The 22,428-nt window shown below is 40.8% G+C and overlaps 1 protein-coding gene across 1 annotated transcript in view; it reads left to right on the top strand.

Annotated features, from left to right (window-relative positions):
• Positions 1-13,526: 13,526 nt before the first annotated feature.
• Positions 13,527-22,428, top strand: part of LOC124722159 (spore wall protein 2-like) — a 64,850-nt gene continuing 55,948 nt past the window's right edge. The window contains exon 1 of the mRNA XM_047247362.1: positions 13,527-13,565. Coding sequence (XP_047103318.1) covers positions 13,527-13,565 — 39 coding nt within the window. The remainder of the gene's footprint in view (positions 13,566-22,428) is intronic.

Below are 22,428 nucleotides of genomic sequence, written 5' to 3'. Positions count from 1 at the left end.
ATTATTAAGTGGTTCTCAGAAAATGGACTCTCCCTTAATTTTGAAAAAACTCGCTATATCCAGTTCTGATAGAATTATACCGACAATTGATGTAGCATATGAACAGGGCTCAGTTAACAGGATAGATTTCTCCACATTTTTGGGTGTTCACATTGATGACAACTTGAACTGGAAGAAGCGTATTACTGAGCTTCTCAAACAATTAAGTTCAGCTTCTTTCGCTCTTCATATAATCACTGGTCTTGGTAATAAACAGATCAGTCTCCTAACACACTTTACATATTTCCACTCAATAATATCTTATGGAGTAGTTTTCTAGCGAGTTATCACCACTTAGACATAAAGTATTGATTGCACAAAAGAGAGCAGTGAGAATAGTTAGTAGTGTTCACCCAAGGACATCGTGTAGCAACCTGTTCAAGGAGTTAGGTATTTTAACTGCTCCATCAGAGTTCATATGTTTGCTAATGAAATTTGTAATAAATAATCCATCTCATTTCGCAAAGAACACTGATGTTCATACATACAACACTACACGGAAGAATGACCTTTCCTGTCCATTATTGAAGCTGTCAGTTGCTCAAAAAGGAGTACATTATTGAGCAAGAAAAATCTTTGATCCTTTGCCCAACAACGTAAAGTGTCTGGCAGGTAGCAGATAAAGTTTTAAATCTAGATTAAAATCATTTGTTTTGACAACTCCTTCTATTCCATGGACGAGTTTCTGTTTCAGAGCTTATTAAAAATAAACAAATAAATAAAATTGTACCTCTAAATGTAGTTGTATGTGTAGAACTAAAACTTTCAGTAATATTAAAATTAGCACTATTCATGTGTGTATATTTACATCTTGTAATCTGGCTTGTTCTACATCGTACCGTTAAAATAATAATGGATATGAAAATGATCTACATAACATGACATAACTAAATTAAACAAAACTATGGAGGAGGACCAGGTAGTGATAGTGGGTGGAGCAGGGAACAGTCTTGATAGAGACGGGGAATATGATGTAGGTGGTGACCTGGTAAGGATAGCTACTCAAACTGGTCGCACTAATGTACATTTCGTGCAACTGTTTCAGTGTCATGATTGGCCTCATCTTAATGCGGCTGTTAGGCACGTGAACATGGGGCTAGAGAGGGCGCTGATGGCAGTTTATCAGTAGATCACGTTTCACTAGGCATGGCCTGCACTTCCATAGGTATGGGAAGGGGAGGCTGGCATAGTTTATAGGTGACAGTGTAGTGGGTGGTGATAGAATCACTCATGGGAAAATTCCTGCAGTAGTTCTAGTTAGAGCTGCACCTTTTTTTTAGATTGAAGTCAGCTGATTGGTATACCTGCTTAAAGGAAGTCCCTCTAACTAAAAGCTCACCTTCAGAGGACATCATGTTTCCAAGTAGAGAAGGGATTAGCATATTTCATCGGAATGTTAGCGGTATTAGAGATAAAGTTAGTGACTCTGAAATTATTGATATATCAGAGCACCTTTAAATAATTCGACAATTCTGAGGCTTTCTTTACCAGAATAAAGATTAGCTGCCTGTTTTTCAAGGAGTTCCTTGTGGGGTGGGGGGTGGCTATGTACATAAAAAACAGTATTCCATTTGGGTCCATAGACGTATCGCGGCACTGCACAAAACAGATATTTGAATGTTGTGCAGGGGCAGTTGAATTCAGTGAAACTAAACTTCTAATTATTGTTGTTTATAGGCCCCCTAAATCTGACTTCAGAGCATTTCTGCTCAAGCTAGAGGGGGTTCTCGGTTCACTTTATAGGAAGTACCAGAAATTAGTTATATGTGGTGACTTCAATATTAATTTTGTATATGATAATGCAAGAAAAAGGAAGTTGGGTAGATCTCCTAAATTCATATGATCACAGCCATAAACAATATTGTTATTCATTCTTCATTACTAGATGGGCATTCTATTAGTGAAAGGGTGAAGGGCCTTTCAGACCACGATACACAAATTTTAACACTAAAAGGCTTTTGTACTCAAACAAATGTCACATATAATTGCAAACTATGTAGGAAAGTTATTCCAACAGCAATAGAGAGTTTCTTAAACCACGTTAAGGAACAAGGATGGCAGGATTTTTATAGTGCCAATAACATAGATGACAAATATAATGCTTTCCTTAACACATTTCTCATGTTCTTTGAGAGTTGATTTCCATTAGGACGTTCTAAATGGGGTGCTAGCAGTAATAGGCAGCCTGGGTGGCTGACTAGTGGGATAAAGGTATCATGTAGAACAAAGCAGGAATTATATCAAAAGTTAGAAGTGGTCACAATCAAGCTACAGTAGCCTAATACAAACAGTGCTGTAAGGTGCTTAAAAATGTTGGTAGGAAGGCAAAGAGTATATGTGGTACACAAATAGAATAGCTAATTCCTGGGATAAAATTAAAACCATATGGTCAGTGTCTGGTCAGCAGCGCAAGGTCGACAATATAAAGTCAGTTTGTAGTAAAAATATTTCTGTTACTGATAAATCAGATATATGTACAGTATTTAACAATCATTTTCTGAGCATTGCTGGTGAATTAAATACAAATTTAGTTTCTACAGGGAATCATGTAACTCTCTTGGCAAATGCCTGTCCAAGATTGATGTCTGAAATACTCCTCTGTGATGCAGACAAGGGGGAGATTGAGTCAATAATTAAATCACTTAAGACTAAGGATTCTCATGGTTGTGATGGAGTGCCTAGCAGAATATTAAAGTACTGTGCTGCACATGTTCACCCTGTACTTAAGCCATATTTGTAATTTTTCCTTTAGGAATGGTCAGTTTCCTGAACGATTAAAGTACTGAGTAGTAAAGCCGCTCTATAAAAAGGGAGAAAGGGATAATGTGGAGAACTTTAGACTTATTTCTATGCCATCAGTGTTTGCTAAAGTTATTGAAAAGGCTGTGTATGTAAGGATAATTTTATATCACACGATTTGCTATCAAATGTACAGGTCCACTTTAGAAGTCACTTAACAACTGAAAGTGCTGTATTTTCTTTTCTATGTGAGGTACTGGATGGATAAACAAAAGGTTTTGATCACTAGACATATTTTTTGATTTAACTAAGGTGTTTGATTGTGTTGATTACAAAATGTTTCTCCAGAAATTGGACCATTACGGAATACGGGGAATAGCTTACAATTGGTTCACCTCTTACTTTAACAACAGACAGCAAAAGGTCATTATTCATGGTGTTGAGAATGGCTGTGATATGGGGTCTGAGTGGGGTACAGTCAAATGGGGGGGGGGGGGGGGGGGGTGCCCCAGGGATCAGTGTTGGGGCCACTCCTGTTACTTATTTATACAAATGACATGCCCTATAGTATTACGGGTAACTCTAAAATATTTCTATTTGATGATGACACTAGCTTGGTAGCAAAGAATGTTGTGTGCAACATTGGCTCAGTTTCAATTAGTGCACTTCACGACCTAAGTTCATGGCTTGTGGAAAATAAACTAATGCTAAATCACAGTAAGACTCAGTTCTTACAGTTTCTGACACATAATTCAACAAAAACAACATTTTAATTTGACAGAATGGTCATATGATTAAGTGAAACTGAACAGTTCAAATTTCTAGATATTGATATAGTTAGTAAACTGTTGTGGAAAGCTCACATTCAGGACCTTGTTCAAAGACTTAATGCTGCCATTTTTACTATTCGAATGGTATCTGAAGTAAGTGATTGTTCAACATGAAAATTAGTCTACTTTGCTTATTTACATTCTCATATGTTATAAGGTATTATATTTTTGGGTAACTCTTCCCATTCTAAAAGGATATTTTTGGCTCAGAAATGGGAGGTTCAGGCAATAAGTGGTGTAAGGTTGCGAACCTGTTGATGGCCCCTGTTCACTAGTCTGAGTATTTTGACATTGGCATCTCACTGTCATTTCTTGTTAACACTATCAGCTTATTCCCAAGAATTAGGAGCCTTCACTCAGTTAATACTCGGTCGAAATCAAAACCTGCATTTGGATCGGACTTCCTTAACTCTAGTGCAGAAAGGTGTGCGGTATACTGCTGCATCCATTTTCAATAAGCTATCACAAGAATTCAAAAATCTTAGCAGTAATCCACGCGCTTTCAAATCAAAACTGAAGAGATTCCTCATGGGTCACTCCTATTCTGTTGAGGAGTTCCTTGAAAAATTAAGCTGATTCTTATGTTATATTGTTGACTGTGTTTACTGAAACTTTTGGCTTGACTTTTTTTGGGTTCATAAACATTTTATTTTTAAACATTACTACTTTTATGTTGTAATTTCATGTCCTGACACGATCCATGACCTTAGAGATTAGACCCTCAATTTGGTCTTATGGAACTTGATGTGTAAATAAATAAATAAATAAATAAAATATGGTGCTGTATTTTTTGTATTGTAGCTTATACCTAAATAGTGGATAATCCAGTATGTTTTGTTACTTTTAGTCTAAAATTTATATTTTGTTTAAAAAAATCTAAAATTATTGAATATAATAGAGGGAAACATTCCACGTGGGAAAAATGTATCTAAAAACAAAGATGATGTAACTTACCAAACGAAAGCGTTGGTATGTTCATAGAGACACTAACAAAAACACACACACACACAAAATTCAAGCTTTCGCAACCCACGGTTGCTTCATCAGGAAAGAGGGAAGGAGAGGGAAAGACGAAAGGATGTGGGTTTTAAGGGAGAGGGTAAGGAGTCATTCCAATCCCAGGAGCAGAAAGACTTACCTTAGGGGGAAAAAGGGACAGATGTAAGATTAAAGGAGATTTGTACATCAGATTTTTACATCAATTTACACATATTATCAAAATTTCAAGTGTGTATTTTTGAATACTGCTGGATGTAAAATTTTGTAAAATAGCCATTTTTGGGGAAAATATTTATCTGATGATGCTCAGACACAGAATGACTTACTTGTACATACTCCTAAGCCATTATACTCACAAATTACATAATTATAGCAATATCAAAATTTATTGTTATACATGGCGTAACTCTGTCAGCCACAAGAACATGCTTGATCTTGGATCTGGATGGAAGAGCAGAGCAACTAATTACTATTGTTGTTTAGCTAAGGCACTTGCTTGTCAACACTACTACGTCATGCAGTTGCTATGAGATATCTTCAGGCATGTGGTAAGACGTCCCCTCAATTATTATCTTGTGGATACAGCTCTGTCTATAGTGTGTTAGAAATTCCCACATGCATACAAGTTTTTCCAGCACATTAGTAGTTTAGGTGGCATTTAAGGTATTTTATAGTTTCAAGTATTAATTTCCGTAGTAATTGGTTGATGTCGCTGTCACTGTCTTCCTCCTATATAAGTAGTATTAGGTCATCAGATGGTGGATATTCTTGCCTCTGTGTTTTTTAAATCTGGTAGAATACATCTCACTGTTAATCTTTAACCTCTTTTTATTTGTGTTGAACCCCCTGTCAGTTTCCTCCGTCTCCTAATTAATTATGACCCCTGTAAGTAGGGTTGAAGTCTATTGCCAAGATATCAAATAAGTCTGTTGCTGCTTATTAATTTATGCATAAATAATTTCTCATATTTTCCAAACCAATAGCTCAGTTCTGGAAATCAATACTAGAAATAAGCATATTGTTTATAAATAATTAAAGTCACTAGCTATGGTCCAGAAAGACATCAATTCTTCAGGATCAGACATTTTCTAAGTTGCCACTAGCTGTAGAAAAACTTGACTACTAATAAAGTTGAGTTTAAGAGGAGCCAAGTGATTTATGTAAAGACAATTCCTTCTACTCCATTCATGAATTTATTAGTAGAAGTGATTGATGTATATATATTATTAAGAATATCAAATAATTTGAGTGTTATATAAAACCTGTGGATATCTTCAGTGCAGCAATGTGATCAATGTAAATAAGTGCAGTAGCCCGATTTTCTGTTTGATGCTGTGTGGCTACAATGACCTAAGAATTTTCATATGCAGCTCAGAGTATTGTATGTTTACATATTTTGACAAGTTTGTTATTACTTCTTTAATGAAAATATGTTTAAGATTAGCTGACTCATTCCACATTCATCAGGACCATGTAACTTGAGATCTGTGGAAGAAACATTAGCATGTCTTTTCTTGTAAATTTATATTTTTACTTCCACTTACTACTTAATATGTTACCATTTAAAACATGTTTTTGAGCCTACCTACTTCAGAAGAGTGATTTTTGTATAACTCAGTGTCTAGGACACTAAAACCTAAATGTGTACATTATTAATGTAAAAATATATGTTAGTAGCAGATAGTTTGTAAAGATTTTTCAGTGTGTGAAATAGTTGCATTCATCGTAAATGAGCTGGTAGAACAGCTGCATGTTTACTGCTTTCTGATATGATGAAAATGTTAAGGTTTAAGTGTATGTGATTGCTTTTGAATGTTTAGAATGTCATAAAAATCTGATGTATCGAATATCATAATGTACTTGCTATACAAAAATGATGAGAAGGACTGGTAAAGAATACAATACAAAACAATACAATATGTACCAGTGAAAAATGTTTCTTATGGAAGTATTGCTCAACACAGTTCAATCCAAACATCCTCATCATTCCCTTTCTTCCATATGGCACCCTTTCCATTGTAGTGCCCTCCAGCCTTTTACTTCCTCTTTCTACATGTACTTCTTAGTTTAGCATCCCCCCTATTGCCTTTTCTCTTCCCTTTACTCTTATTCTTCTCCTATTCTTTTCTGTCCCCTCCCTCCACCCCCACCATCCCCCACCACCCTCTGTCACATAGATGTGCCCCAAAACATTGTCATAACTTAACACTTTCACTGCCATGTGCATTATATATAACGCACATCAGTTTTTCCGTTTTTTGTGTGTGCATCATATTCAATCACACGAGGTGTCATATTTGCTTGTGATGCATATATGAGCACAGCTGTGTTGAAAACAAATGGGCACCACACACTGCTGGCCAGTGCCAAAAGTTCTGTGATGTTAGTTCTGTAGTGGCAGCACTGGATTACTGGCAGTTGTTACCCCATTATGGTATAGTGTTGGTACATGTTCCTTGCTGGTACTGGCCATATATATACATTTTTTTCATATGTGGCATTGTGTAGTGTTTGTTTTCATTTAGACTTTGTGGCTGTTTGATGAAAAGAATTTAAACAGTTTTTTTCTGGTAATTGAGGAGTAGGCAATGCACTTTTGGACAATCTACTTACAAATATTTATCTCATTGATATTTACAATTTTTTTGTTGATGACTAAATGTATGATTTCACAGTAAAGGAAGCAAACTGTTATGGTGTTGATAGTGGAATAATTGCTGAGACATTATTACTGTCATCAAGACTGACTTCATGGTGTGATACAAGCATTGATGATTTGAGGAGATGTATGGGACTTTTGCTGTGGATGGGGCTTGATCATAAGCCAAGAATGAAGAATTATTTTAGCAAAATCCACTTTACGAGAACCAGGTGTCTTCTACTATGTCCCTGAAATATGTTTGATTTACTGCTATGTTGCATTTATTTTTGTGACAATGAAAACATGGGTGAATGTGACAAGGTGTTCAAAATTAGGAAGCTTATGAATCATCTGAACACAAAATTCCAGGGAATTTTGAACACAAAATTCCAGGAAGCTTTCGCTCCAGGTAAAGCTGTTTGTATCGATGAAACAATTGTTCCATTTTGTGTAAGGTTATGCTTTTGTCAGTATGTTTTTGGAAAATGTTTTAAATATGGAGTGGAATTATACAGAATTTGTGCTGTAGGTTGATATAGTTGGAATATTAAAGTGTATTGTGGAAAGAAGTTAATGCTATAGATCTAAAAACAACAACATTTGAATTCTGGAAGGACACTCTTTATAGATAACTTCAACGCTTCTATGAACTTGGCAAACATTATACTAGAAAAGCAAACTCATCTGATGGGAACACTCCTCAAAAAAAGATATGGTATCCAAAATCTACTATCCCAAAAAAATCTTGAAGAGGGGCGAAATGGCAGTTGTGGAAAACAATGAAAAGGCGGTTGACAGAAAGTGACATGACAAGAGGGACATCATTTTTTGACAATGTAACAAAGAGCTTGTGGCAGTGAAAACAATGAGAGGTGAAGTGAGACACCTAATGCAGTTGTGGATTACAATGCAGCCAAACCTGTCATTGATCTTTCAGATCAAACAAAAACTTACGGCTTGTGCTTGAGGAAGTCAGTGAACTGATACCACAAAGTGGCCTTTGAATTACTGTTCAGTACTACTATTGTAAATGCTCATACTGTGTATGTACAAGTTACAAAACAAAAAATGGGTATCACTGCTTTCTGTGAGGCTCGTGCAAATGAGGTATTCAGGATTGATGATGTTCAGGAGACACCAATGAATGGGAATCACGAAATGGTTGCGACTGCAGTGAGATGACATTGTAACAGCTGTTTCCAGAAACTGTCCAAAGCAGGCAGATGAAAACATGCTATCAAACTTGTTACTCAAATGCAAATCTGGCCTTTGAGCTTCATGTGCAAGGACTGTTTTTTGCAGTGCACCAACATGAAGGAATGTAAGTTTTTTATTAGTTTGTAATTGAAGGAATTTTATAACAGGTAGTTGGAGTTTTTATATGCCTATACTAATGTCTTCCTCAGATACATCAGTGTGGATCAAAAGTGATGCATTTGGCCATATGAAGCTTCTAGTTGGATCTTAAGTTTAAAATGAGGCATGTGCATCATGTTTGTCTGGTTGAAACTGATTTTTTACAATTTAATGTATTGTCAGATATACTAGCTTCAATTTTTTAAAATAATATGAAGGAAAAAGTCACGGCCAAAATGAAAAATTTACCACATTTGCTGCTGACTTGCAAAGTTGCTTTTCCACTCAGTTCTGAAGGGGTTTCTACCTGTACAGAATATCTATGTTGCTGAAACCTGCCATTCCATGTGTACATAACAGACTCTCTGCAATGTCACAATTACTAGAGTACGTTACCATCACCCTAGCATTGAAACAAGAATGTGCAGCTGTGAACATGGACCTGCATGGATGTATGGCCATAAGAGTTAGCAACAGAGTTTGAACATGCAACCAATTGTCTTACAGAGTTTCCTTCACCTGCGGTGAAATATTGCTCTCTTCATGGTTTTGCCGAAGCTTGCTGGTGTCACTCTCAAAAATATATTTTATACAATAATGAACCTTTCCTCCAACATTAAACTTGGGATAGGGGTCATTCAATGTTAAATCATCAGAGGTGCCAATCTTACTTTCTTCTGTTTTTTATAAAATTTTGTGTGTGTATTGGACATAATTGGGGTATGAAAAGTGCCAAATTAAAGAACAGTAGCTGAAGTATTACAAAACAAATAGCTGCCCAGAATTCTGAAAATTTGCAAAGCATTTGACAAATGTCACAGAAAAAAATGGGTGTATAATTCAGTTCCAGGAGTGGTAGAACTGTGAAAGTGGTAATTTTGGAAAGGTCTGGGGACATGCTTTCAAATGATATGCATTGTGGCCATTTTCAAACAATGTAGAGAAGTAAGGTCAGTGACCTTTACCTTTGACCAGTATTATCTCAAAACATGTCACCTTCAAAATTGAAGAAAAATATGTTTGCATCTTCATGTTACACTATACAACATAATACAAAATCAAGTTGGTTTAACATTTGAATTAAGAGATGTAAATTAATATCTACAGCTATGTGATGCAATTAAACAATACAAATTCTATGCAGACTATAATAACATGACATAAAGTACAGAAAAATATTTTAACTGTTTAAAGTGTGGTGCGTTCGAAATTCGACAGTAAGGTAGTTACATGAACAGTGCAATGGGCAGCGTTTGTAGTATGCAAGTTAACAGACTATGACCTCTGAACTTCAGTGATGCAAAACATGATCTAATCATCCCAGACACATGTGTGGAAGGCATGGTGGAGGGGTTCAGATTTACAAAAAGAAACACAATCATCAGGACATACCACACCACTATTTGTGCACCTTTTGTTAAAAGAACATATGTTTGATCTGTTACTATTCTCACATCAGCCTATGTTAAAATGTCCATCTTGTCCACAGTAATGATATCAGGCTTCTCAGACTGTATACATGAAAGTGAAGGGTTTTGAGGATGTAGGAAGCTAACTGTAACCTCACTGATATCTTCATTAACATTCAAACATATGAAATCCACCATGCATGGAATGAATTGTGTGATATCTCCAGGGTATGAGTGTTCCTGGGTCCTTGTTAGTTTCGTTTCTGGTGTCTGGTGAACTGGATGAAACTTTCTTCTACATCTACATCTACATTTATACTCCGCAAGCCACCCAACAGTGTGTGGCGGAGAGCACTTTACGTGCCACTGTCATTACCTCCCTTTCCTGTTCCAGTCGCGTATGGCTTGCGGGAAGAACGACTGTCTGAATGCCTCCGTGCGCGCTCTAATCTGTCTAATTTTACATTCGTGATCTCCTCGGGAAGTAGAAGTAGGGGGAAGTTATATATTCAATACCTCATCCAGAAATGCACCCTCTCGAAACCTGGCGAGCAAGCTACACCGCGATGCAGAGCGCCTCTCTTGCAGAGTCTGCCACTTGAGTTTGTTAAACATCTCCGTAACGCTATCACGGTTACCAAATAACCCTGTGATGAAACGCACCGCTCTTCTTTGGATCTTCTCTATCTCCTCCGTCAACCCGATCTGGTGCGGATCACACACTGATGAGCAATACTCAAGTATAGGTCAAACGAGTGTTTTGTAAGCCACCTCCTTTGTTGATGGACTACATTTTCTAAGGACCCTCCAAATGAATCTCAACCTGTTACCCGCCTTACCAACAATTAATTTTATATGATCATTCCACTTCAAATCGTTCCGCACGCATACTCCCAGATATTTTACACGAGTAACTGCTACCAGTGTTCTGCTAGCATATAATCATACAATAAAGGATCCTTCTTTCTATGTATTCGCAATACATTAAGTTTGTCTATGTTAAGGGTCAGTTGCCACTCCCTGCACCAAGTGCCTATCCCCTGCAGATCTTCCTGCATTTCGCTACAATTTTCTAATGCTGCAACTTCTCTGTATACTACAGCATCATCCGCGAAAAGCCGCATGGAACTTACGACACTGTCGACTAGGTCATTTATATATATTGTGAAAAGCAATGGTCCCATAACACTCCCCTGTGGCATGCCAGAGGTTACTTTAACGTCTGTTGACGTCTCTTCATTGATAACAACATGCTGTGTTCTGTTTGCTAAAAATTCTTCAATCCAGCCACACAGCTGGTCTGATATTCCGTAGGCTCTTACTTTATCAGGCGACAGTGTGGAACTGTATCGAACGCCTTCCGGAAGTCAAGAAAAATAGCATCTACCTGGGAGCCTGTATCTAATATTTTCTGGGTCTCATGAACAAATAAAGCGAGTTGGGTCTCACACGATCGCTGTTTCCGGAATCCATGTTGATTCCTACATAGTAGATTCTGGGTTTCCAAAAACGACATGATACTCGAGCAGAAAACATGTTCTAAAATTCTACAACAGATCGACGTCAGAGATATCGCTCTTATGGGAGTTATTGTAGCCACTAGGAATAACAAAGTGTAACTCCTGAGTGCCTACAATTGTGCAAATCTGGGAAAACCACTCTGGAAGGAGAGTTCCTTCTTCATACCAACTTTTAGTTTTATAATGAAAGCAACGCAATGTATTATTGAGCCCCACCCACACACTGATATGATTATTTCTCTGACCTTGTTTCATTATTGTCAGTCCAATTGATGTCCATTACATTTTTAGCTTTCTTGCCTTTACTATTATGGATCTCACAACTAGAGAGCATTCTTTACTCTGTCTTTGCCCTTAATCAGATAGGCAAGGGTCAGAGGCATGTGGAGTTTCTCTCACCACAGAAGAGCTCTTGGAGATCCCATGCCTGCTCTGACGTACATACTGCTCTGAAAAATTCTCCTTAAATTATTTCTCTGCTATTGCATCAATATTTATTTCAGTACTTCAGTTTTACCACTCCTACATACTTCCATAATTTGATCAAATTTCTGGCTGATGTCTCCAACTCCAGATGAACTACTCCTTGGCCGAGCGAATCATGACCTTACTGTTTAGTCTCTTAACCAAGCAACCAAATCTGTTACGTTCTTGGAACACCATTGAAACAACTGTGTAGGTGTCATTACCTAAGAGTTGTAGATGCACTATAGATTGACAAGTTTCTTGATGGCATCAGTGATAACATCACTTGCTTCTTTCCCATGTGATGTGACAGAGAAATGCCACTCTGCACAGACATTGAAATTACTCTGGTGAAAGTGATGTTTCCATAATTTTTCCACATTTTACACTGGGCTGCCTCACCACCTGAGAAGTAGTACATGTACTTAGGTGTTATTTGGAAATGGGATGTTGTGAAGTTAACTGAATGGCTTTGGAAAAGATGAACACGTGCAGTATCATTTTTAAGGCATTGGGAAATGGATAACAAATTAAATGTGATTTGTTAAAAAATTTTAACGTTTGCAATCTCAATAAAATACAATTGCTTATTGACGTTTACTGGTTTCTGGTGACTAGCAACCATTCATCAGATCTTCCATACTAAAGAACCTGAACTTAAATACAATGTTGGCAGCAACACCATCTTAGTTGGTGTAACAAATTGGTGTTAAAAGGTTGGTCACAGCATAAAAATGTATAAAAACAGGAAAAATGTTCTGAACATTTCTCTGGGATTTCACCTGAAGTTTTGTTGTAGCCCATCTTTTGCCCGAAGGTGTATTGTGGTGATCATCATTCTGAAGTGTGGATTGATGCTGCTCTCCATATCAGTCTATCTTGCATGAGCATCTTCATCTCTGCATAACTACTGCAACCCACATCCATTTCAATCTGCTTATTGTATTCATGTCTTGCCCTCCTTCCACAGCTTTTACCCCTGGCATTACCTTCCATTAGCGCAATGGCAATTCCTTGATGCTTCAGGATGTGTGCTATCAACTGATGCCTTCTTTTTGTCAAGTTGTGCCATAAATTTCTTTATTCCCTAATTTGAATCATTGCCTCCTGTTTAATCTACCCACCTAATCTTCAGCATTCTTCTGTAGCATCACACCTCAACAGCATTTTGCTTGCACTGTTTGTGTCCACATTTCATTTCTTTACAAGGCTACATTCCAGTAAAACACCTTCAAAAAAGATATTGTAACATTTAAATTTATATTAGATGTCAAAAAATTCCTCTTTAACAGAAATTATTTTCTTGCTGTAGCTAGTCTACATTTTCAGCCTTCATCAGATATTTTGTAGTGTAAATAACAAAACTCACTTATGTTTCCCATTTCCAGCTCTAATTCCTTCATCACCTGATTTTATTCAGCTACATTGCAATGTTTGTTTTACTTTGGTTGTCTTATGAAGCATTTATTTGAAACTGTTCCAGGCATTTTCATCTTTAGAAGTTCTTCTCGGGCCTAGCATATTGAGTATGGAGAATGAGGAGGCAGTGAGTGAGAGTGACTTGGAGGTGAGTCCTGCTCCCTGTGGCCTGTCTACGATTGGTGTGTTGTTGACAGCCATACAAACTGAGGTGGTAAAAAGTCATGGGATACCAATAAACGCAAATACAGATGGCAGTAGTATTGTGTACACAAGGTATAAAAGGGTAGTACGTTGGTGGAGCTGTCATTTGTACTCAGATGATTTATGTGAAAAGGTTTGCAATGTAATTATCACTGCCTGATGGGAATCAACAGACTTTGAACATGAAATGGTAGTTGCATCTAGACACCTGGGATATTCCAGTTTGGAAATCAGTAGGGAATTCAATATTATGAGATCCACCGTGTCAATAGTGTGCTGAGAATTCCAGATTTCAGGCATTGCCTCTCACCACGGATAATGCAGTAGCTGATGCCCTTCACTTAATGACCAAGAGCAGCAGCGTATTTCTAGAGTTGTCAGTGCTAACAGACGAATAACACTGCCTGAAATAACCACAGGGATCAGTGTGGACAATGGCAACAGACGACTGACTGATGTCTCTTTGCTAACAGCACGACATCACCTGCAACACCTCTCCTGAGATCGTAACTGTATTGGTCGGAGCCCAGATGACTGAAAAATCATGGCCTGGTGAGATGAGTCCAGGTTTCAGTTAGGAAGAACTGATGGTAGAGGTCAAGTGTGGGGTGGACCCCACAAAATCATTGACCCAGGTCATCAATAAGCTGTTGTTGGTTCATAATGGTGTGAGCTGTGTTTACGTAGAATGGACTGGATCCTCATTTACTGGAAATTGTATGTTTGGCTACTCGGAGAACATTTGCAGCCATTCATGTACTTCATGTTACCAAACAATGATTCTGCAGGGGACTTCCAACACCTTTTTTTGTTCCTGCCACATCGAGTTGCTGCCCCACTGGCGAAGAGGAGGTCCGACATAATATTAGGAGGTATCCCATGACTTTTGTCACCTCTGTATAAAATGAGGAAGGTCAAGCTTTATATTAAGTAGTTGCCTGTAGATTTGCTTGTAAACATCCGGTTTAGGGTAGTGGGAGCTTTTAGTAACAAAAAAATACACCACCTAGTGCAATATACTTTTTATGTAGAGGTATATTGCAAGGTTAAGAAAAAAAATTGCCACATTATTACAATAGATAATACTCCTCAGAACTTAAAAAAAGAAAGGGCTCATACATATATGTCTGAAAAAACACCTTGTTGAAGTATAACTGTTTTACTTGTCTCTGGAGCAGTAATCTGTGATGCAGGCTGTCTTCCTGCTGATATTCATTGCACATCCTTATTGGTTGTGTTTAGCTCTGTAGTTACAATGGGATCTTACAGCCTGCGCCTTGTAGTGTTTAGCTTTGGTGTTAGAAGTGGTTTATTCAATGAAGATTTAATATTGTCTCTTCTTTACTTTGTGGTTGCTCAACCATGGCCTTGTACACAAATATAACACGCTTAATCTTCTCCTTTTGTTGTTATCGCCGTAACAAAATATAATAGTACTGCTCACTAAACGTATGAACAGCTTTTGTATGTACATAAAAAAAAAAATTTTGAATCAGAACATTGAAATGACCCTCTTTCCAAAACTTTGTACAGCTCTGCCAATTTTCAACAGTTCTGCATATTCGTCTAGCCTCTCTGTATACTAGTTTAGCACATTTGGAAATCGACTAAAGAAAAGTCATTCAGAGTTAAATTTAGTGAATGCTGAAATTAAAAGATACTCATCTTTTCTTTGTTGGGAATGTGGTGCTTGTCATCTACATAGGGGATGAATAGATCCACAGGTTGTTCACTTGCCAGTAATGACACTATTTCTTCCTGATTTATTCCATATTTGGCATGTTACACATTGTAAAATACAACATACAGTTTTTAACACAAAGGAGAACTGTTTGTGCACAGTTTTTCACAATAAAAGATGACCTACATGTGGTGTGTCACCTATCAGTGCTTGAAAAGAGCTGAGACAAATACTACCTGTAGACTAACTAATTGGCTGACTGTTTGGGACACATTTGGTTATATTTATAACCTAAGTCAATATCCAGAACGTTCTAGAAGTTACACTCTCAAATTAAATATTATAATGACATCTGGTTGTTATAACAATGAAAAATCAGAGCAAAATTTTATCTTTTTGCAAAAATCTGAGAATCAAAATATTATCAAAAGATATTTATATAGTGCTGAAAGAAAGTTTGAAAAATTTCAAAATATGCATTTGTGGGCTTTTTGGCTATAGCGATGGACCACGCACAGAAAACTCCAACTTATTACGATAAGACACTTTTATTGAGGTTCGTATAATTACAGAAAATACAAGAAAAACAATGCAGAAATTCACGACATGCGTATCACTCAGTCAAGTAGTAGACGGAACCTCCAAAGATTCTCAAGTCTCCAAAGACCATTTACTCTGCACTTCGCTGGTGAAGCTACTGGCGGTCGACCACAGAGCCCCCCCTTCCCTGCCGCCCCCCCCCCCACTTGTTGCGGAGCACTGGGGGAAGGATGTGGGTGTCTTCCTGTGTAGTGGCGTTGTGGGATGCTTGCTGATTGATAGCAGTGTGTGCTATGAGTCCATACTGTCTGTGCAGGGTGGACTACCGCTTGTCTAGTCCGCCACCGCCGCCATCCAGTGTGGGAGGGGGGGGGGGGGGGCGGACTGGTCAACCTGCACCACGCGTGAACTGGACTGGCACCGAAGATGTGAAGATGTCATCGTTGCAGTACAGTACAGGCGGAGAGGGAGAGGCGAATCTTGAGCATCCCATCAGTGCTGAATGTTGCAGCTATGGCAGCCGTATCCAACCCATTTGGGATAGGGACTGTGTACAGGATGATGATATGTGACGTGGGTGTGGACCCACATGAAGTGTCCCCTATGCGGAGGACGAACATGGATCCCTCGTGGAGCTGCAAGGAAAGCTTGCCGTGTGGGTACTCAGTCATTGATTGAGATGGAAATTTCGTTGACAGTGGATGTAGGGGGCAATAGGGGGGAGGAGTGGGGGAAGTAACATAGTAACATAGTTCAGGAGAAACACTGGAACACTTTGTGGGGGTATTGGGTGCCAACACTTGGGACATTGTAATGTCACACGCAACATGTGGTTGAGCCTGAGGTTGTGGATTGTCACACGCTGTGCCTGTGTGAAACGAGGGTGGAGTATCGTCAAACGCAACCACTAAGTTGCCCACAGGTGTAGGCTCGGTGCACATACGATCATGGTGGGGCACAGGGGAGTGGATGGTCTGTGTGAGATCAGTGTCGTCATCTGATGGAAGAACTCTCGACTCGGGGGGGGGGGGGAGGGGGGGGGGGAGGGAAGTGGGTGGTACAGGTTCCTCGATTGTCCAGGCTGGTTTTGCGCATTGGAGGGAATCTGTCTGCCGGCGGCCACTGACGAGAATGTCCATAGTATTGTCTGTGCGAGTCACTACTCGATGTGGGCCAGAGTAAGGTGGCTGTAATGCCGGTTTGACTGTGTCATCACGTAACATTACGAACTCGCGAGAGTCCAGTGGCGAATGCAGGAATACCCGAGGATGGGTATGTGGTCATGGAGGAGGTGTGCAGATCGCAGCTATGTATGTCCGGACACGCTGAACTAGCATGGGGAGGTCGGATAGGTTGGCGATTGCTTCGTCATTGACAAACTCTGTGGGGAGAACTAGGGTCTCGTCATGCAGGAGGTCTGCGAGTGAAGCCTGGAGGTCTGTCTTGTAAGCAGTGCGTATTCCTAGCATAACCCAGGGAAGGGCGTCGCACCACTCACCACTGGGATACATGAGTGCCGCTTTCAGAGTCCTGTGCCACCGCTCAACCAGTCCATTGCTCTGAGGGTGGTAAGCCGTAGTGCGGAATCTATCCACCCCACAGATGACGCAGAGTTTTTTAAACAGCAAGGATTCAAACTGTCTTCCCTGGTTGGTGGTGATGGATGTAGGGCAGCCAAATGGAGCTATCCAGGAGGATACGAATGCGTGTGCTATGGAATCTGCTGTGATGTCCTGCAGGGGTATTGCCTCCACCCAATGTGGAATGCGGTCAATGACGGACCGGATACACCTGAAACCATCAGACACAGGTAACGGTCCTACGAGGTCCACATGTACATGTTGGAAGCGGCCTTTCAGGATGTCGAATTTACCTAGACTGGGTTGTGTGCGCCTGCCGACTTTGCTGCGCTGGCACTGTAAACAAGCACGAGCCCAAGTACGACAATCCCTCTGCCACACCAAGTGTTCTGTAACCAGGTGCGTAGTAGCCTTAGCACCAGGATGTGCCAGGTAATGTAACGTAGTAAACACTTGGCGATGCAGCGCAGGGGGAACAATAGGCCGGGCGGTGCCCGTGGATGTATCGCACCGCAGTGGCCTGGCTGAGCCCAGTAGGTTGCACGAAACTATCTGAAGGGAAGTATCTGGGACCTGTCGGGGGTTGTGCAATTCACTGTCCTGTAAGTGGGCCAATTCGTAGAAATTAATGGGGGACGAAATTGCAGTGATACATTATAGGTAGTCAGCCACCACATTTTCTGAACCTCGAACGTGGTTCAAATGGCCCTGAGCACTATGGGACTTAACTGCTAAGGTCATCAGTCCCCCAGAACTTAGAACGACTTAAACCTAACTAACCTAAAGACATCACACACATTCATACCCAAGGTAGGATTCGAACCTGCGACCGTAGCAGTAGCGCTGTTCCAGACTGTAGCGCCTAGAACCGCTCGGCCATTCCGGCCGGCCCTTGAATGTGGTGGATGTCTATTGTGTATTGGCAAATTAAGTCCATTTGCCGAAACGTACGTGGGGGAAGGTCAGCAGCGGGGTTACGGATAGCCTCTGTGAGGAGGCGATGGTCTGTGGAAATTGTTATGTTCCTTCCTTCGATGTCTGTGCAGAAATATTTTACAGCTTCATAAACTGCTAGCAATTCTCTGTCAAATGCTGACCATTTACATTGAGCTGTAGATAGTTTTTTGGAAAAAAACCGGAATGGTTGTGTCGTGTCATTGACATGCTGTTGGAGGACTGCACTGATTGCAAAATCACTTGCATCCGCTGTAATAGGGATGCAGGCATCTGGCAAAGGGTGAGCAAGAGTGACACCACGTTCTAACGCTGATTTAAGGTCTTCAAAAGCTTTCACTACGTTGTCAGACCACTGTACTCGGCGACTGCCTGAGATTTGTTTGCTGGCCAATGCGTCAGTGAAAGGGGCTTGAATGGCTGCCGCCATCAGCAGGTTACGACGGTAGAAATTGGCAGTTCCTAAAAACCATTGTAATTCACGAAACGACACTGGGAGAGGTAGATCCCAAATGCAGTCAACCCGCACCTGCGGGGGGGCATATTCCATCCGAGGAGACGGTGTACCCCAGAAAAGTGACAGCGGTGCAGTGGAGTTGTGACTTGTCATTATTGATCTCGACTCCATTACATGTCAATAAGTCCTGTATCGTGGCCAGGTGGAGTTCATGTTCCCTGTCAGAGGGGGGAAAAAATTAGTATGTCATCGAGGTATGCGTAGCAATATGTGTAGTTAGACAGAAGTGAGTCTATAAAACGCTGCCAAGTTTGGGCCGCGTTTTTGAGACCATAAGGCATGTAACAAAATTCATACAGGCCAAAAGGTGTGAGCACTGCTGTCTTTGGTATGTCACTCTGTTCTATTGGTATCTGCAAATATGCCTTGCGGCAGTCCAAGACACTGAAGATGTGTGCTCTGCTAAGTACTTGCACAAATTCTTGTATGTGAGGTATTGGATAATTGTCTAACACCGTCCGCGCATTCAGGCGATGATAGTCGCCGCAGAGGCGCACTGTGCCGTCCTTTTTGGGGACTAAATGTATGGGTGAGGACCAGTTACTGTCCGATGGGCAAACAATATGTGCCCGTAGACGTTCCTCCACTGCAGCTTTAGCAAGGCGTAGTTTATGTGGTGGCAGTCAGCGTGCTTTATCACGCACTGGTGACCCATCTGTCGTGACAATTTTGTGTGTTGTGCCATTCTTGATAGCGCTCAGCTCGGTTGGCGAACTCGCTCGGGGGCCATCGTGGATGGGAATCGGTGTCACACAAGAGTCACTAACCTGATGTGCCGGGGAAGCTGTCTGTGTCGGTGATGACAAAGTTCCACGAGGTGCATCTCCGGTGTCGGATGGTGGTGGCATTAACAGGCGTTGTACGAGGCATCGTGCCTCTATGAGGGCTTGCATAGCTGACAATATGGTATGGTTCAGTTCGGCATTGTGAGCACAGGGATCGTCGACTGCAAGGCGTTTGGGCTGGAGCTGGCCAATGGAAGTTGTGAGGCTGTCCGCCAGTGAAGAGCACTCGATGGGAGCTATGTCGAAGTTGTCCGGAAGCTGAGAGGGAAGGGGGGTGGCCGAAGAGGGGACTGAACATGCAATATAAGTGGATGAGGCGTGGTGCAATAATGCGGCCGACTGAAGATCTGGAGACAGTCCGAAGTGGAAAAGGAAGTCAATGCCTAATACTGGATCTTCGCCGTCAGCCACATTAGAAGGACCAAGTGAACTGTTTGCCAGGTATGAGTTCAATAGATAACTTGGCCAAACCATCGACACGAAGTGGAGACTTATTTGCTGCTCGAAGGGACAGTTTGGTTGGTGTCGTGTCCTTTACAGAAAATGTGGAAGGTATGACACTAATGTCTGCTCCGGTATCGACGAGAAAATACCGGCGCGAACTTAAATCCAAGGCGTACAGACATCCTCATGAGGTGGGGGATCTGACAGAATGCAACGTCTTTGGGACAGCCCCTGCATGTATCCGCGGGCCGTGGCGCCTACTGTGGCCCACTTGTGGCGCTTGGGAACGTGCAGGGCAGACAGCAGTTGCGAGCGGCATCCCTGAAAGTGGAGTGGAACCAGCATGTACGTGAATCAGCTGTACTCCTCCCGCCAGCCGAAGTGTCAGGCGAGGGGAAGGCAGGGTGTGCAGGCACTAGCCCGGTTGGGCTGGGGAGAGGCTGTTGCCGACCCGCTGGTGGTTCCAGGTCTTGGCCGCTAGATGGCTGCTGTTCCATGTGCTGTCCGACGCAGTCGGCGCGAGTGTCCCTTCGACCGGTGTGGTGGGGACATGTTAAATGGTGGGCTGCTCTGAGGAGAGGGTGGCCGTGCGTGTGGACCCCGAAACTGGACTGCCGCGTGGTCTGTGTTGTGCAGTAGAAACTCGGGCGAGGGGTTTCCAGGATCTTGTGCTGGAGGAGCATTCTGTTCAGCGTAGAATGCCGTAGAAGGTATCTGCGACGATGTGTACATCGCCTGGTGTGGTATGCTGGCAGAGGTTAGAGTTGTCCGGCAGGCGAGGCAAACACCGGACATGAACATTCCCAGTGTATTAGTAGTACATGTGGTATAGCGTTGCGCTTGACAGTTGATTGTCCCTTCTGCGGTCGCGGCGTCCTGCACTGCCAGAAAAACTGGAGGCTGCGACATTGTCTATTGGTGCAAAACTGGTGATACACAGCGAGCGAATGCAACGTATTTTCGCGACTCGGGGTCACCAATGTGGGTTTTTTGGCTATAGCGATGGACCACGCACAGAAAACTCCAACTTATTACGGTAAGACACAAGAAAAGCAATGCAGAAATTCACAACACGCATATCACTCAGTCAAATAGTAGACGGAACCTCCAAAGAATCTCAAGTCTCCAAAGACCATTTATTCTGCACTTTTCTGGTGAAGTTACTGGCGGTCGACTGTCACCACATATTGTTAGACATTTGTTTACATTTTGTAATATAAAAAGTTTCCATTAAGAGAGGTTAATAACATTGTTTGAATATGCTGAAGACAATTTGTGTGATAAATAATAAATTATGATTTTCCATAGCTTATATGAAATTTGGAATTTTGGTGAATACCTGTGAAATTTGTTGTAGGTTATATAAATGAAGTGAAAACGAACTACATCTTTAAAAAATGCTGATTCTTCTCGAATATAGAGTCCTATAAAGTGAAATCTATAGGATGACCAGTTTTTGTAATGTCATGTTTTCACAATGTGATATACAAAAAAAATGTTTCATTGCATTATATGCAAATCTGAAAAAAATAAGATTTTGTAAATGCTTCAGACTATCATGTATTTATGAAAAAGTCATAAGTCTTGTGCTGTTTGATTGAAATTGGAATAAATGTTACTCCAGTGTAGGTGGAATTGTATCTTCCAGTTGACCTGGGATAGTATCGGTGATTGCAGTTGATGTAAAAACCCCGAATAATTTTTCTTCTTTTTCTTCAATATGTGTGTATAATGTCCAACATGAAACATCTACATAGCAGTTTGTTCAAAGAATGAACGCTTCTGAATGACATTTCATTAACATTTCAGTTGTCTAAGTGAACATGATAACTGTTGCCACAAATATACAGGGTGTTCATTAAAGTTCCAGTTTCAAAAAGCTGTATAAAGAGAACGACTGTTCAGAATGACATTAAATTTGGACAGCATATCATTGGTGCAAGGGCAGGGCGGGGGGGGGGGGGGGGGGGGGGGGGGGGGGGGGGGGGGGGGGGGGGGGGTGGGGGGGGGGGGGGGGGGGGGGAGGGGGAGGAATGTCATGGGACAAAAAAAGTTTAACAAAAATTTCATTCACTTTGTCAGAATATGTGCACTTCCAGATGTGCAGTGCACAACTGTTCCTCAGGTTGTGTTTGAGATGCCCAACATGACTGTCTCCATGAAGGATTATGTGCTGCTGGTAAAGCTCTTTTACAGTACAGTGAAGGGTATGAAAAAATGCAAAATATTCATTTGAAGTGAAATTTTGCAGAGGCAAGAAAGCAATTGATCTGACATTTGTCAAATATGTAGCCATAGCATTGCAA

Source organism: Schistocerca piceifrons, chromosome X (genome assembly GCF_021461385.2).
Source record: "Schistocerca piceifrons isolate TAMUIC-IGC-003096 chromosome X, iqSchPice1.1, whole genome shotgun sequence".
Classification (NCBI taxonomy): Eukaryota; Metazoa; Arthropoda; class Insecta; order Orthoptera; family Acrididae; genus Schistocerca; species Schistocerca piceifrons.
The sequence above is the reverse complement of the archived record's forward strand: the minus strand, read 5'-3'. Positions and strand labels throughout refer to the sequence as shown.